General features: G+C 43.2%; 1 protein-coding gene across 2 annotated transcripts in view; it reads left to right on the plus strand.

The window, feature by feature from the left end:
* The window catches only part of ST8SIA5 (ST8 alpha-N-acetyl-neuraminide alpha-2,8-sialyltransferase 5), a 42,293-nt gene that overhangs the window by 5,198 nt on the left and 18,692 nt on the right, over positions 1–18,403 (plus strand). The window contains exon 2 of one of the 2 annotated variants that reach the window (XM_053932812.1): positions 10,120–10,227. The exons of the other annotated variant lie outside the window; for it this stretch is intronic. Coding sequence (XP_053788787.1) covers positions 10,120–10,227 — 108 coding nt within the window. The remainder of the gene's footprint in view (positions 1–10,119; positions 10,228–18,403) is intronic. 2 annotated transcript variants of the gene reach the window in all.

Below are 18,403 nucleotides of genomic sequence, written 5' to 3' on the forward strand. Positions count from 1 at the left end.
ACAAAAAAAAAAGTGTGTTTACGGGATATGGACATCACCTTAAAATGGCCAGATCTATTTGAGCACAGCAGGAGAAGCTGAGACTCCAGCCATGCTGTTCCTGCTGCAGGGCATTCCCAAGACCATTTCATGGGGTGCAGGCATCCCTGTTGGCAGTGGGGTGGAGGGAGCAGAACCAGCAGGGATCTGACAGGTTAATTCAGCTGTCTCCAAATTCATGGGATCACAGAATCCCAGAATGGTTTGGGTTGGAAGGGACCTTAAACCTCACCCAGTCCCACCCCCTGCCATGGGTAAGGACACCTTCCACTAGCCCAGGTTGCTCCAAGCCCTGTCCAACCTGGCCTTGGACACTGCCAGGGATCCAGGGGCAGCCACAGCTGCTCTGGGCAATCTGTGCCACCACTCTCACAGGGAATAATTTCCCCTAACATCTACCCTAAATTTACCCTTTGTCAATTTGTCATTGCCCCTTGTCCTGTCACTCCAGGCCCGTGTAAATAGTCTCTCTCCATATTTCTTGATAGCTCATTTCACGTGCTGAAAGGCCACCCCAAAGCTTCTCTTTTCCAGGCTGAATAATCCCAATTCTCTCAGCCTTTTCTCACAGCAGAGCTGCTCCATCCCTCTGATCATCCTGGTGGCTTCCTCTGGACTGGCTCCAACACGCTGATGTTCCTCCATCCAGAGGCTGGATGCAGGCACCCCATCCCACTTGTCATCCCATTCCCTTTCCCACTGCTGCTGTTGATTGCTTTAGGCAATTCTCTTGAATCCAAAAATTTTTCCTTCTTCTACTTAAAGGTTTGGGGATTTTTAACCACGATTTTAATTTGCTTTTTAAGGAGAGCATAAAGTGGCTGAAATTTTACTACTAGAGTGTTAGTGTTATTTCCTCTCTTGTGCTCCCTAGCAGTGTAGAAAACCAGCAGGGTTTATACCCCTGCTCCCTCTATGCTGTATTTCTAGCACTGTTTTCTTTCACCTCTGCTGCTGAGATGGCAAAACCACCGGCTGGTCGGGTCTGTGAATTGCCAGTCCTTCTCCACTCTTCAGATGGCAGTAAATTAAGGTAATGAGCGTCCATTATTTCAGTGTCTTACATGTGCAAATTGCATTATCCCAGGTGTGTCACTCCCTGGTGTGTTACACCCTGGTCCTTCCTGACCTCATATCATGAGGATGTGTTACTACCGAGTGGCCTTCGCCCACTTGCCCCTTTTATTGTGGCTGTGGTCACCCAGCAGCTCCTAGGCCAGAGTCCACAAGCCCACTCTGGTTGGTTTGAATCGTGTTGGGCTGTAGGAGATCTCCAGAAACTTTTTGCCCTGGAGCAGTGAATTATAGGTATCCTGCTTACCAGCCAAAAAGTGGCCATTGTCCTTACTGCTTAATACAGAGACAATTAAATCCTGATCCTAATTCAGGTAGTAGCCAGTAGCAGCTTCCTTCAGTCTGACTTTGTTGTGTGAAGATCTAGGCCTGCTTCTGTCCATGCAAACAATTCTCCTTGTGTATTTGGCTGAATATCTGGGTTAAGTCCTCATTTTACACAGATCTGTTGCCTCAGTATGACAGAGTAATGGTTGAGTTTTGCCAATGCCCAGCATTCAACACCTTTTCACCCAAAATTATTTATCTGCTGTGACATTTCTTTTAGAGGAGAAGTGCCACCAACTTGTTTTATGATGTTTTGAAAAGAATTACCTGCTTGGCCTCTTTGTGTGTGGACAGGTACAAAGTTCAGCCTTGCCTCCATTTGTAAAGAGCCAAGCCCAGAGCCCTGTGTTCCCATTTTTGGTTGTGCTCCACCCATGTTCCCCTGTGCTCCCTTGACCACTGACCTCTGTGGCCAATGTTGATGACCTGGTAACTTGGTCTTTTATTTTTGACCCAGCTGGAGTTTCCTGATCATTCTTACACTTGCTGGATTTGGTTCAGGCATAATCACTGTGCAAAGCTTTGTATTTTCTTACTTCCGCTGTGCTTCATTCTTACCCTTGATTGCTTTTTCATTTCATTCCTCAATTTTTAATTCAAGTGTATTCATTGCTCAGCAGTCCATGTCTCCTTCAGGGAAATTGTGGACTTAACCTCTCGTTTCTTTGAGGCATGCTTGCCCTCTGTTGTTTGCATCCATTTTGTTTTTCCATCAGCCCTGCAGATAGTCAATGTCCTTTCACGTCCATTTTATTTAGTTGGGTTTATGCTTTAGTTCTCAGGGTGAATGCCTTAAAATCAGCCTCTGTCACTGGTTTGGCATTTTCTATCAGAACAAATACAGCCAAAGCTGGGCTTTTGACAGTCCTAACTGATCATCTTAGGCTGTAAATATTTTGGAAGGGTTGCCTAAGTGGTATTAGAAGACTGTGCCATCCACTTCTGTGATGGAGAGAGAGAATGTTTGCTACTCCTGTGCCTAGCACTGGGTACACACTCACTGACTGTGAATGCATTTTGCCTATTTTCTTCAGCATGAGCCCTCAGGGCAGTGTGGGGACACTTGACCTGATGCTGAATGTATTACTACTGGAAACTTGAGATGCAGTGCAATTGTTTTAGTCAGACCTCTTGTGGTCTGGTGGGATTTGGAACCCACGCTGCATCAGGCATCTACCATCTCAAATGTCAGAATTTGCTGGTATCATAAAACATTTGGGATTTCCTGTGAGTGTCTGTGCTCAGGGCTTGGTTGTTTGGGTGGGTTTTTTTGTTTGGTTTTTGTTTGTTTGTTTGTTTGTTTGTTTGTTTTGCTTTGTTTTTTTTTTCCTTTTCTTTGAAAACTACTACCTCCCTCACTATAATTTCATTCTGTTGTTGGTTTTGTGCTGCCCCTCAGTATTACAAATAATGATGTTTCAATTATGAATAATTGAATATAAATGTGAATAATTGTTACCAATAGGATTGGCAGAGATTGTCTATTAGTCCTTAGATGTTTATCTTCCAGCCACAGATGAGAAAAGGTAAGATTGCAAAGGTTTGGAAGGTATCCTTTGATGTTCTTGATGTCCTGGTCAATGTTAAATCCAGTTTAAGCCAACTATTTGGATGTGTTTTTCCTTCCTGGGAAGTGATTTTGGGCCAAGCTTTTCCAGATATTGCTTGTGAATATCTGATGCAAGATTTAACCCAAATGTGAAATGTGCTACATGAAACAAAACCTTTTTTTCTGTGTAATAATGGTTATAATCCAGAAGCTTCCCACCTATGTTTCCAATTTTGCTTTTTACACTAGTCAAAATACACTCCTCCACCATTTTAATACTATTATTTCCCTCTAACATAAAGAGCCAAACTTGTCCCTGGTATAATTCTGTAAGGCCAAGAGTGTGATGAAACCAGACGTGCTCCTTTCCCACATTGTCCATCCATATTTTGCTTTTTGTGGGCCCATGTTATTTAATTTCTTCCTTTTGCTCTGAATATGCCGTTCCTGCTCTTCCACATATTTTCATACAATTTTCAAAACCTTTTAATAATCTTGTCCCTGTAAGATGGTAAGTGATGAGCTCAGTAATTACCCAGTGTCAGTCTATTTACAAAGCTGTAGGTCACTGAGACAAAGGTTGATCTTTATTAAAGCACAGTGATCTTCTATCAGGACTAAAACTTGCATTTTTCTAATTTCTCTTGCAAAGTAAGTATTTCTCTGAACTTGACTAGTCAGATTCTATGCTTCTTCCACTGAAAAATATGAATTTTTTTATGGACTGACGTAAGAAGGAAAGCATATTGCTCAAGTACTTGAGTTAGCCCCAGGAATGTTTTATTTATTTGTATCCTGCCTGGCAGGCTTATGGCCCTGGATTCTAGACTGAAAGAGGCCAGCACGCACGTGGTATTTTCCTGGCATTACATAGCACAGGTGAATTGGACCTGGACTGCTATAGGCAGATTTATGTTTCTTTCTTTCCCCTGTGCTGCATCTTTTAAGTTGTTGTCCCTTGTGTGTTTATTTCAAAATGGATTGGGATGTTTAAAGTGGCATTTAACTATTCAAGTAAGCATTCGCCTTGTTCTTGTCACCTGGCTTCATTGTCTTCAGGGAGTAAGTCTGGCCCTTTTGTCAGGAAAGAGGTTTTGAACACAGGTTGGTCTGACTGGGCACTGCTGGGCTGGGTTTGATGTCAGTGTCTAACTGTTCTCTGTGGTAACTTTAGTCCTTTACTCCTCTTGGGCCCCTCTGATATCTTTCCAAGTGCAGTGTAAATAATCTTGCTTTTTCTGGCCTGTGCAAAAATGAAAAGGGATCCTTAGTTTTGCTCCAAATCTCCTCTTACTGCTGTCTCTGCCAGCTGCTGTGCTTCTCTTCACCTGTGCAGCAGTCTGTCACACTGGAGACTCCTGATATTCCCCTCACCCAAGCTCCTCTAACTCCCTGATCCATTTTAGTGAGTGTTTCCAATCACTCTCATCTGCAGGTCACTCATGCATACCACGGTTTTAGTTTTATTTTCCGTACACCCTGTGGACTCAGTGAGTCACAGTTTCCTTATTTTGCGGAAAGAAGGAACTGGATCTCTGGCAAGATTAACCATCTGACTTTCCAACACCTCTGTGATGCCCCTGTTAATAGGCTAAGGGCATCACTTTCCATTTTCAAAGAGAGCAAAATGATCATTTAACACTAAAGTCTTCAGTTCCTCTTCCTCAAGGGCACAAGAATTACAAAACAGAGAAACTGAGGTACAGTGAAAGTGATTTTCCAGTGACTTTAGGAAGCCTTTACATGGCCTGGGCTGTTGATCATCAGGACAGGGACTGGATATGGCTTCTATATCTGAGAAGTAACAGGGAAGTGCAGCACCATGACCAGGCCTGCAGAAACGGGATTATAAACTTACTCATAATATATAAGGAATTAATGAATATACTACTTGCTTACAATTTCAACCAGAGCCAGAGTCACAAAACCTGGATTTCCTGTCACCTCCTAATGGCCTCTTTGTTAGGGAGAGTGCCTATGGAGAAGGGGTATGAGAACTGCTGGAAAGCAAGAGCAGGAGAAGTGAAGACAAATAACAGAGGGAGCTCAGAAAGACAAATAATTTGCCTTGTTCTTGGGGACATCCATATCTTCCTTCCCCTCCTCTGCTTCTCCTTCCTTGCCCATCTGTGTAGGCCAGCAAGCTGAGTCAGGTTTTGGCTTAGCTTCACCATTATGAAATAACATTCATTTCTGCCTGGTTTTGCTTGGGCTTGGATTTAGCCTGCCTGTGGTAGATGCCAAATGAGGATAGCTGTAGCTGTCACCTTTTAAAGATGAGTGGAATTCGCCTGCTGCCTGGGATTAAATGGGATGAACTGGTGGTATCTGGGGAATAGATTGTGGCTGGAGTGGCAGGTGATGCCCCTGCTGCCACTCAGTCCCTGTCACCCAGAGGTGCTGATCACTGTGTCACTCAGACACCTGCACCAAACTGCTCTTGTGCCTGGGAAGCACATGGATCTCTCCTGAACAGGTTCTGCAGCATACACAGTCATGGCCCACTCTCTGTGTAGAGCCTGTTCATGACCTCCAGCTGCGCTTGGAGACTTTTGGGTCTCCTTCTTTTAGCAGCTCGCTTTTATAAGCTCTGCCTTCTGGTCTGAAGTGAATTTTCACCTTTCCTTTCCTTTTCAGAAGGACAGTAGGCACTGCTGAGGGGGGATCTCAGTGTGACACAGCATGGGTGCAAATCTTCTCTCGGCAAATCATCCTCTTGCTCATTCTTGCCTTGTGGTTCAAAATCCTCGTAATTATCTGACATCCTCTGCTATTAAAACCTCTGCTTGTGTAGGAGTTGTTTTTTGTTTGGATTGCAGCAACAGGCTTTCAGTCTTTGCTTCCTGCTGCTTCCTGACAGCCGGTTTTGACAAGCCCTTCAGAGTCACTGCTGCTTTGTTAATTTTCTGGCTTTTCACCCCCTCCTCCTATTACTACTTTATACCGATGTTTATTTGACCACACACTGATTCAACACTTACAGTTACCAATTAAGATCAAAATATTGCTTTGACATTTACCTGAAACTCAAGGTCTCTGTTGCTAAGACATCCAACTTCACCGAGTTTCTCCAACGCAAGGCAGAGCATTGCTCATACTTTTTTTTGTTAGGGATAAGCCTTGTGATTAATGGTATCTGTAACTGACACGTACATCTTCCTTGATGAACAATTTGCTTACATTCATGGCGAAACAAAGCATCTCTGCACGGAGAGGGTTTCTGGTTATTACACCTTTTATGAATTCTTTCCTTGCCGTTATCAGCATCACACGTTGGGGACACATACCGATTTTAGAAGTTGTTTTATTAGGGCGAATTGAGCAAATGGCAAAGTTCCACTTGGCAATCATTGGCAATGATTCCAGGCTTAGAATTAGGTTTTCTTTATTTATTTTTTCTTTTTAAAATTTTTTCTTTTTTTCTTTTTTCTTTTTTTTTTTGTTTGAATTCTTTGACATGAGCTATGTAAATCACATAATAGACCTTGATGTCTCAGTCATTTCCTCAGCTTTCCTTACCTTCTTTTAACCTTTCCTTACCCTCCCTTTTGCTCTGATGCTTTTTTCTCTTCCTTTTCTGTGCTTCTGTCCTCTGCGTGCTTTTATATTGCAATTCTGATTCACAGAACCTTAATTTGTTTACCTGTTTAAATGCAGTTACTGCTGAGAATGAACGTGGTAGAAGTTGATTGAAATAGAATACCAAAGAAATACACTGATAAAGTGATTCAAGTCTCTTTTCTGTTTTCTCAGGCTGTTTGCACATTTGGACAGATAATTTTTTATGGATGCTTACAACTCAAACCTGAGAGGATTAGAAAACTTTGTATTTCAAAAATTAAATTCTCCCAACTCAAGGCTGATTGAAATCAATGATAAAGCCCTCAGTAATCCTGTTAGAAAAAATAATTAATAATTAATAAATATAAATAAAATAAATATAAATAAAATAAAGTAAAAATAATTAATAATTAATAAATAATTCTGTTAGAAAAATAATTAATTAAATAATTAATTATTAATTAAGAATTAATTTAAATGTCTCATCCTTGGTTTCTACTCAGTCCTAATACTACAAGCCATTATTTATGGAAGTTGTTCTTACTGTGAGAAAGAGATTTATTGTACCACCTCTGCAAAAAATGCAAAGCAGCAGCTTGGTCTCAGTTTTGCAGACTCACAGTGAGGCACACAGCCCTATGAGCTGTGCAAAATTGCTTTGGTGGGGTGTTTTGTGTATTTATAAGTCTGTATCCTGTTAATCCCTGGAGTACCAGTTGGAAGAAGAGCCCTGTGTGGTCTGTCTGGATCAGGGCTGGACACTTAACTTTAATGTGACCCTGAGCTCAGCTCACAGCTCTGTACTTTGTCCTTAACCACAGAGAAGTGTCATACCCAGATCCCTCACTGGATATTTTTGTACCTCAGTTAGATCCCTGCCACTTCAAAGCTAAGTATATCAAGCTGGTCATCATAAGACATATCTGCCATTCCTCAGCGTTATTCTTCCAATCTCCCCTTGGGTCTTACCCTAAATGTGAATGTCCTTTACACTGGGTGCCTCTGCTGCAGTGCACGCCCTTCCCCAAAAACAGCCTGATGAAAGGGGGGCATTAAAGAGCGATTTTACAATTTGTTTTGCTAGGTGGACAAATTCACCCCCCTCCACCTTGGAACATTTACTTAGATTTCCTTTCAGCTGTTACATACAGAGTAAAGACATAGGCAGGGAAAGGACTTTACTGCATGTTTTAATTCTTCATTTAATCCGCCTGAATATTGGCTATGCTGTAAGAGAGTTCACCTCTGGAGGACACAGACATTTATCTGGATTAATGCTCTCCATTACAGTTTGCAAATATCAGAGTCCCAAACAGAGAATTCAAATCCAATTAAAAGGCACAATTTCAGCTTGGTTTTCCCACACTTCTCTCCCAGTGTATCATTCAGTGATGCATTTAACAATTAAAAGATATTTTTAAGGCCATATACTTAAATGTATTTTACAAAGATATATATTTGAAGAAACCATGTTTCTATACCAGTTACAGTGTGGCAAAATAATGTGTAAGATTGTGGTATATGGGAGAGAGCCACAATAATTTATTTCAACAAGCACTCAAAGTGAAAGTGTCTAAGTAATTTTCTTATGTTTTCTTCACACCAGTATTCCACTCATAAATTTACCTTGAGCAGGCCAGCTGATTAAAAACTGCCAGAGAAACACACAAGTTATGGGGCTGCCTGATAATCCAGAGCACTGCATTACCCAATGGCCATTATGGCATAATGTAAACACACTTTGATATGAATCATGGAATCACAGGGCAGTTTGGGCATGAAGGTAACTTTAACCTCATCCAGTGCCACCCCCTGCCATGGGCAGGGACACCTTCCGCTATCCCAGGCTGCTCCAAGCCCCGTCCAGCCTGGCCTTGGACATTCCCATGGGATGGGGCAGCCACAGCTGCTCTGGGCACCCTGTGCCGGGGCCTGCCCACCCTCCCAGCCAGCAATTCCCAGTTCCCAATCTCCCACCTGTCCCTGCCCTCTGGCAGGGGAAGCCATTGCCTGTGTGCTGTCCCTGCATGCCTTGTCCCCAGTCCCTGTGCAGCTCTCCTGGAGCCCCTTGAGGCCCTGGCAGGGGCTCTGAGCTCTCCCTGGAGCCTTCTCTTGTGCAGCTGAACAGCCCCAGCTCTGCCAGGCTGGCTCCAGAGCAGAGGGGCTCCAGCCCTGGCAGCAGCTCCGGGGCCTCCTCTGGGCTGGCTCCAGCAGCTCCACGTCCTTGTGCTGTTGGAGCCAGGGCTGGGGCAGCTCTGCAGGTGGGCTCTCAGCTGAGCACAGGGGCACAGGGGCAGAATCCCCCCTGCCCTGCTGCCCACGCTGGGGGATCAGCCCCGGGCAGGGGGGTTCAGGCTGGGGCAGGTCCAGCTCTCACCCACAGCACCCCCAGCTCCTTCTCCCGGGGCTGCTCCCTCTGCTCATCCCCAGCCTGGGTGGATCCCGGGGGCTGCCCTGGCCCAGGTGCAGCTCCAGCACTTGTTGGCCTTGTTAAACCTCATGAGATTCCCCTGGGCATATTTTAACGTCCCATGTTGTTCCTTCTTAAGTCCCTGTGCTAATAATTGCTGCCAATTAGACTAAAGGATGGATGTGGCCAGGGTGATTCACCAGCCCTTATCATAAGCCTGGTGACCAGCAAAACTATCGGGGTCCTGGATACCCTTTCTTTTGGACAAAGCGTGCTGGCAGATTGCTTCCTGGCTGCCCCCACACAGCCCAACTGGGAAGTTAACTTTCAGTATTGGCAGCACCAAATGTTCACAACTCAGCTTGCCAGACTTCTGAAATAATGAAATTGGGTTAAAAAGGAGAAGTTTAAAAATAGCAATCTGCAAGATCCTTTTTCGTTGGCTTCTGAGATAAGGGAAGGGTTTTGGCTTGTGTTGTCAAACATTTCCCCAGCATTTTTAAATTTCTACCCTGCTATTGGTGTAGTTTCCAGAAGATTGCAGGCATCATGGGAGTTGGAACAAATTTGTGAAAGTTTGGAAAACAGGGACTTGTAATGATGGTGTTTATGCATTGGCCTTAAAAAATGCCATCTTACCAAGCAGGCAAAATAAGCACTGTATTATGACTTTAGAGACATCATCAAATGTCTCTAAATCATCATCCTTTGCTAGCAGAGCAAACAAATCAGAGGAAGGACCCAGTGCCCATCACATTTAGCAACTACTGTAGATGTAAAACTGAAGTTTGGAGCCTCTGCTTCTTTGGCCCCATGGTTTCCCATGTCGCCAGCTTTTCACCCTTATGTTTTGGAGAATGAAATTTCTACCTCCTCATACATGTGTGTTGTTTATGAGCACAGATAATTCCTGGCCTTCAAATTTGTATGGGGAGCCTGGTATTGTTTTCATCCAAGGACTTGCAGAGTCTGTGGGACGTAAAAATTATTTGTTTACCCTAGTAAGGTCATATCTTGTTGTTCTCGGTATCTTTTAATTGTTTTTGATGAATGTGTCATGGTCACATTTGTATGTTAAGAATTAGGACATGAGAACTCATGCTGATAGACTTAACCTAATGAATGATATCAAATATCAACTGCCTCGTTTTCTTGCTAGAGGGCTGCAGTTTAGCTGGCAGAATGGAGAGGAATTGGCAAATTGGACCGGCACCTTTAATTTCACGGATGACGGAGCAGTGAAGAGTGGCAGTGACACAGGCACCAGGTACCAACACCCGAGGGAATGGCTGTGGAGTTCTCTATCTCCTTGTATGAACCACAAATGTGAGCACAGGCTGTATGAAAAATGACATCTGCAGTGTGCTTTGGCTGCTTGGCACTGCTCCCCACAGTACAGAAGATGTCAGGGATGCCCAAGCACTGTGCTGTTTTCCCCTTTGCAAGCCTTGGGGACATTTTGGACTATGCCCTAAGCATCCATGAAGTCTGCAGGAGGGTGGCTTCTATGTCCTGGCCTCTCCTATTTCCCTACCAATGCTGTGTGTCAAGGTTTGGCAGTATGGGAGAAGGGGACTTTGGCAGAGAATGTCCCAGCATTACAGTATTGGTGCGCACAGAGCACACTGGGGAATGTGGTCTTTAGAATAAAACACGTATTCCATGAAAACATAGTTTGACTTGAATTCTTTTCAGGGCCTAGCAGGGTAAAAGTGCTCTGTCAAGATAAGACTGGAGTATTTCCTTTATTTACAGTACTTGGCAACACGAGAAGCACTGATGTGCTGCTGCACTCTTTGTACTTCCTAGTTTGACACGGGCTCAGGTGTCTGCAGGGTCATGTGCAGACTCAGAAGACTGGCAGCAGTTGTGCCTAAAGAGCTCCACAGCTATCCCAGGCCACCTGCACAAATCCAGGCACGGGCATAGGGTGGATATTTGGGCTCTCTTCCTGGAACACCAGTTACAGGAGTTAAAACTCCTGAGTCATGTGTAGCATCAAGTTCAATAAGCAGCAGGGAAATCTTAGAAAGAGCTGTAAAATAAAGAAAAAACTAAAAACAATTGAAAGAACCTTACACTTAGTACTTGTGTATAAACAAAACTCTGGGTAAATTGACCATTTTATTTTAAATATCATCATTTTGTAACCATACACCACTGCAGCTGTGGAGCTGATAGCACTTCAAAGGCAAGCAGAAGTTGCAGAGTCTAACGTGCCAGAAATCATCCTGTCACTGAAGCACAGCAATACTGCAGTTCCTGTTCAGGCTCTTGCTGTAATGTGATCCTGTACGAGTGCTGCCTGCTGCTCTGCTGGTTGTTCTTGTAAAGGTTCTTTATGAGAGCAACCAGCCTCCACTGCAGTTTTTCACTTAGAGCAGGGAAAAAAGGGTTCATGTGTTGGTGTGTGTATCTATCTATCTATCTTCTACTCTTGTTGCTTTTTCAGTATCTGCATATATAGTCTGTATTTACAGTCTTCAATTTAGGCACTTGGCATATAAAAGAACTCAGTGTGACACAAAGACACACATCATCTTGAAGGCATGAGATAATAAACAAATATAGATTTCCTCCTCTAGACACCTTTGACAGAGACAATTGAACCATCATTGATTTAATGACTGGGAACCAAAACCCTTGAATACAAAAGACATAGTCAGAGGGGCTGCACCACAGTGCTGCTCTCAGTCTCTTCAGCCTCTTCAAAGGCAGAGAGGTTCAAGGTGCAAGTGGTTTTCACACAAACAAACTGCACAAGCTAGATATAAACTGCAAAAAGTTGGAATATCAATGAAGGAAAAAAAGTGTATTTCAAAGCCTGTGTGTTATGTGATATGTCAATGACTGTCTCCACTGCCCAGGCTCCCCCGGGAATGGGCACAGCCCCGAGGCTGCCAGAGCTCCAGGACCTTTGGACAGCGCTGCCAGAGATGCACAGGGTGGGATTTTTGGGGGTCTGTGTGGGGCAGGAGTTGGACTGGGTGATCCTTGGGGGTCCCTTCCATCTCAGGACATTCTGTGGTTCTGTGTTACTGACAGTGGAGCTGGAAGCTTTTCAGTCAGGGATAAGTCTACCTGCAACATATTTCACACCTAAGTGTGTTAGAGATATCATTTATCCTTTTGTTTACTGTAGGAAACCTGGGAATATAGAAAAAATTTAAAAAGTACTGTGTAAGTGTGGAGATGAGACTGTGTGGTGACTACTACAGAGCTGTGTCAAAATTGTTTACTATTTACATTTGATCACCCTTCTGACTGTGTTGTCACCAGACATCTCCTGAGTCTTAATCTGACACTCAACTTTAGGCTGTTATAAAATGAAAACAAGTCTTCCTCTAATGAATAATTCTTTCCACTGAATGGAAAACTTGCAGACTACATTTCACAGAACTGATTTTATTTGTATATATTTACAGAGGACTCCAGAGAGATGTCTGAAGTGCAGAAAACTAATTGTATGTCAGCATAAGCACACAGAATACCTTTCACTGCATAGCTCTGCAGTTTGCTGTGCCATCACCTTCTTGTAAAAGGTTTGGTGTTTAAAGATATTAATTGAAATAGATATTAATATGATTTCCATTAGCTTCTACCATTTATGTATATAGAGAGAGACATATGTTTATTCATGCATATGTGGTATCAGCTTGAACATATTCTAGAACTACTCTTTATCTTTTAATTACATAACTTAATACAGGGTGTAGAGATGCTGACAACTCATCCTGTAGGAGTGAAGTTTTAGATGAAAATGAAGGACTTCCAAAGCAAAAGCACACTGAAAGAATGAGTGCATTGGAATTGCAAGTCAGTCAAACTTAATGAGAATCGTGGCCTTAGAGAAACCAATGAACAGTGAAGATTAAACACTGCATGAAAATGATCAAGTAAGAAAGAGACTAATATTATTGTTTTATGTGATTTCAGTTAACACTGGGTCACTCCTTAGAATCACACAATAGTTTGGAAGGGACCTTAAAGCTTATCCAGTGCCACCCCCTGCCATGGGCAGGGACACCTTCCACTGTTCCAGGTTACTCCAAGCCCTGTCCAGCCTGGTCCTGGACACTCTCAGGGACCCAGGGTTAGCCACAGCTGCTCTGGGCACCCTGTGCCAGGGCCTGCCCACCCTCCCAGCCAGCAATTCCCAGTTCCCAATCTCCCACCTGTCCCTGCCCTCTGGCAGTGGAAGCCATTGCCTGTGTGCTGTCCCTGCATGCCTTGTCCCCAGTCCCTGTGCAGCTCTCCTGGAGCCCCTTGAGGCCCTGGCAGGGGCTCTGAGCTCTCCCTGGAGCCTTCTCTTGTGCAGCTGAACAGCCCCAGCTCTGCCAGGCTGGCTCCAGAGCAGAGGGGCTCCAGCCCTCTGATGGCTGAGGTCTGAAACCAAACACACTTCTCTCACTGAGCCCTGCTCTGACAGCTCTGGTGTGCTGGGGTAACTCAGCTAACCCAGGTTTTCACCACAGTGCTTAAGACAGTTCTTCAGACTGTGTAGGAGCAGCCCATGGAAATAAAATCTTGTGTCATGTATGTGGCGCAACCAAGAGTGTGGATCCTCTTTGTGTCACCTAACGCTGCTCTGGGCAGACACATGACAGATCCCAATTTGCTGGGCATTTTTGGGCACCAGAGCCTTAATTTTGGTTCAGATTATATTGCTGAAGGCCTTCTAGGTAGCAAGGAAATTGTGATTACTAGCAAGAAGTAAAAAGTTTAGCGCAGGAGCTCCCCAAAAGCCATAGGGATTTCAACCGAAAGAGGACTACCCACGCAGATGCAATAACAACCAATTGTTGAACACTGGCTTATTTTTGATTCTTGTGCATCACCCATTACTCATATTTCTATCTTTTGCATTTTACTTTGTGCTAAGCATTGTTAAACCTTACAGCATCCTTATGGAGAATCATATAAAGGGTTTTATCTAGTGCTGGTTATGACAAGCGATATATACAACCCCTTCCCAGAGCCCTGATTCTTCTGCTCTCCTTTTAATATGTTTTGCAACTTACTGGGATTGTGAGTTGTCATGCTTAAATAATTTTTCACTGGCAAGAAGCTGCCTTAATAACAGGATGACTTATCTGCCATGTGAGTTGGTTTATGGTGTTCTCTTCAGTCTACTGGAGCTGCAGATAAGATTCAGTGTAGAGCTTTTGTGATGAGACCACAGAAGCCTTTGGTAGGTGAGAGGATATCATACTTTAAGGCCTGTCAATTTCTGCTCTGAATTCTCTAGTAAGACAAATCTGAAGCTTTGTCCCCACTGGCTACAAAATAAAAAGTAGAATCAATTTGATTCATCAAATACATGTTTTGTAAGAGTAAATGTAAGGGCTTAGGATTTTGTTTAAGTCACATTGCTGAGTTCCTTATACAAGGATCCTAAATCTAAAAACAAGGGAAAAAAAAAAAGGTAGCTTCTTGCAATAAGCTAAAATATGGGTTTTAAGATGTCATTGATGTATAAGGGTTGTCATGAATTTTGCTATATCTTCCAGGTGGGTGGTCATATGGATAACAACATCAGCAGATTATTTCAGTCAGAGTGAACAGGAAAGGGCTGGATTAAAACACCCAAGCAGCAGTTTGTTAAAAATCTGAGAGTTTTGAAATGAAATTGGGAAAATAGCGCTTCCTGCAACATACTCCATTGCTGCTTGTCAGGAGACAGCATTGGTTTGATACAGCAAAAGATGAGACGCACCAACATGTCCCTGAAACTCAAATTCAATGTAGCCTCCAACAAATCATTCACATACTGCACAGTGGGAAAACCTCTAAATGAAGATGGGTGTCAGTCTGGTTCAGAGAGGACCTGGGAAGCACAGGGAGTGGTGGTGTTGATGGGCTGCAAGGTGGGCTTGTCTCCAGGGAGAAGCAGGAGGCAGCCTGGACTTTGCTGTGCCATTTAGGGCTGTTTCTGCTGGAGCTCCTGCTGCTACACCCACGACTGCTGCAGTGGAGCTGTGTTTTGCAACTTACTCTGGTGCTGTGCTAGGCTGAAACCGTGGGGAGGCTTGTGTCCCAAATCAGTGGACAGATGGGAAGGGAACAACGTGCCTCTGGCAGGAGTGGATGTTTGGTCAATTCACATTGCTAATGAGGTAATGAGCAGCAGAGCCAAGCAATTCCAAGTGATCTGTGTGTGGAGACTTGGAGATGGGAGATCATAATAAGAATGGCAGTGAGCAGCCAGTGACAGTTTGCCAGGAGCTTCCATAGTTGTGATGAAAAATATATCCTCAGGGCATCACAACCATCACCTTGACTGCACAGATGTGTAAGATACCTGTGGAGCCATAGGACCAGGTCAAAAAAAAAAAAAAAAAAAAAAAAAAAAAAAATCCAGAAAAGGAGCATCTGCGAGGAAAAAAGTTTGTGCACTTTCCACTTTTCTGGCGATGTTCAGTGAGCTATCCATGAACAGCCTTTAAAGGACAGAAATATAAAAGCCACTCCGAAGAAGAAGAAGATCAAACTTAGGAATTTAGGGCTGGTCCATGGAAGTGGTTTTGGTTTTTTGAAAGCAAAAATTTAAACTTGGAAAACAGGCGCAATATCTTGATCCTTGTCTTGATGGATGGACCTATCTAACACCATCTATTATAAAATCCTAGAAAAGCTTACAACTCTGTAAGACCAAACATATCAAAATATCCTAAGTGAATGATCAGTGGGTTCATGAATCAATAACTTTTAACTTCAGCTACAAGAACCTCTTGCAAAACTTGAGCCCCAGTAGAAGAATTCCAGATCCTGAATTTTAGTTACTCTGATTCTTCTAAAAAGACAGCCAATCTTGAACTAAAGATGCCATTTCTATCTTTAGCTTCCAGGCATTGAATACTGTTTTTCCTTGCTATACTGTATTGAAAACTTTCCTGCCACTGGTAATTGCTTCCTGGTGCAGTATCTCCTTATTCAGTCACCATATGTTTAGATTAAGTTTCACACGCCTCTCATAATATTTTAGAATCCAGAAAATTTCTGCAGGTCCTTTTGTAACTCTCACCAGTGTCTCAAACCTCCAAAGATGAAATGTCAGAAGTGCGTGCAGTAATTCAGAAGAGCTATTACTACATGATGCATACAGAGATAAATGACCATTTTCTCTTGCTTATATTTTAATTTTTTTACACGAAACAGCCCATAGTGGCATATTTTGCTCTCACCTACAGACACATACTAAAAGTTCATGATCAGTTAGACATCTAATGCATCTAGCATTAGAGATGGAGATGGTACAGGATTTAAACCAGTTATTGCCAGTGACATTGTCATCAGCACATGGTAGGCAGGAGGAATGTGAACCGTCTTTTTTAATATTTGCTGTCCCCAAGGATGGGACGATCAAATAGTTTCCTCAAGCTGTAGGAAAAGTTCAAGCTGTGTAAAAGAAGCCTGCTGCTTCTCCAGCCTCCTCTGTTGAGCCCACATCTCTTCCTCTCTCAGTTCAACCTTTCAAGCACCATTCTGTTGTGGACAAGTCAACTCAGGCTCTCAAATAGCAGAAACAGCACAAGCAGCAATGTGATTTTTCTTTTTTTTTTTTTCTTTTTTTTTTTTTTTTTTTTTTTTTCTTTTTTTTTTTTTTTTTTTGTGCCACAGTCCTGGTGAAGTTTAAATTAGTCTAAGAGCATCAAAGATTCCTGCTTCCCTTGCCACATCTACATCAGCTTCTTTACCTGCTAAACAGGTAAAGAAGCTTCCCAGTGGGACAAAATATTCTTGGGAGGACAGACCATACAAAGTGGTAGGATGCTTTTATTAAGGGAGAGAAACCCCTGAACTGATGTAAAGCCCTTAAACATTTTGACCAAATCTTGTGGGTTTTGATGTTGTCACATAGAAGCATTAAGAGAAGCAAAGGCCAGAGGGATTTGGTCTCTCACAATGGGCCCTGATGAAGTCAACACCTACTGTGTTCTATTCCGGATGGATTGTCCAGGGCCTCCAGAGCTGTGATAGGCTCCACCCCAGCAGTATTTTTGCTCCAGGGACCTGAAGGTTCCATGAAGGCCTTGCCAGATGATGTGAGTCCCCTGTGCTTTGGGGAATGTGCTCTGGCAAACTTAGAACCTTCCTGAGTAAGGAAGGTGAATCTCAATCTGAGGTTGACCATGGATCTGCCCTTACTGACGAGTGCAGGCACTGCTAATTGGACAGCACTCTTAATAAGCATTTAGTAGAAGCCTGCAGGGCTTGATTCATTTATTCTCATTTCTTAGTCGGTGGATAATGTATATTTTTGGAAAGATCTTTGTTTTTCCTGCAGGGTAGGTGGAATCCTTCCTGCGATGCTCTGCGGTCTCGCCACGCAAGTGCTGCAGCCTTGCTGCAAACAGTGTCGAGAACTGGCACCTCAGGAACGAGCAGAATGAATGGGAAGGCAGCTTCAGAAAGTGATCCTGCTTAAAAGATGCCTGACCATTGCAGTAAATTATACTTTTAAACCTTTGTTCAGTATATCAGACAAATCAGTGTCTCAACCCGAGCGTCACTTGAAGGCAGGATTGAAGTCTCGGGCTTTTTAATTCATGTAGTGTGATCAAGAAAAGCTTACTTCTGATCAAAGCAGAAGCAGCCCAACTGCAGATGATCAAAGACCTAAATGTTAGCTGATGTACTGAGAAACCAAATGTGTCTCTCACTAGCAAGCTCAGTAGGCAGCTCAGCTGGAGGTGAGGTTGCAATGGGGGACGTGAAGGTTAGAAAAGAAGAAAGTTTCAGTCAGTCAAAAATGGAAAATTACAGAGTGAATAGCATCTAATTTCTGGGTAGTCAGTGCAGTGATCTGTAAAAAACCAGTGCCCTCTGAGCACTTGCAGTTTGTGTGGTGTTCAGGCAAAAATTTGATCCTGGAAATATGTTGTAGGTTTGAAAGCCACAATTGATGTGAGCGGACACAGGGCAGTGAGTGGTGTGTAGTGCCCCGTGCCCTGGGAAAGCACAATCCTATATGTAACTGAGCTGTTTGTTGTAATTCATTTGCAGTTGTGTTCTTAAGGTAAAGAATCATGAATTCTTGTATTGGTTTTCCTGTGGACTTGTGACCTTTAAAGGGATAGAAGTTATTTATGTTTCATCAGGAGAAGTGGAAAAATGCAGGGAGAGGACATTATGGCGGTGACAGATCAACTCTGTTTTATGGATAATAAAACTTGACTGTCATTCTTATAAAGCCAAAACACAGACCTTTTCTGTAGCAAAAGGAGTAAGTAGTATAGTCAGGTTTGTCACTTGTCACTAATCCAGAACATAAATCAAAATAAACTGTACTACATCCTTGTTTCTTAGCTGGAGAGCAAACTGAGGAGGATGACGGGGAGGACAGTTTCCATTTGTGCTAATTAAGCTTTCTGACAGGCAAATGTATTGTCGTTCACAGGGAACTACATGTTTTAGAGTGGGAGTTAATAGGCAGGAAGAGC

The sequence above is a fragment of the Vidua chalybeata genome, chromosome Z, assembly GCF_026979565.1.
Source record: "Vidua chalybeata isolate OUT-0048 chromosome Z, bVidCha1 merged haplotype, whole genome shotgun sequence".
NCBI classification, from domain to species: Eukaryota; Metazoa; Chordata; class Aves; order Passeriformes; family Viduidae; genus Vidua; species Vidua chalybeata.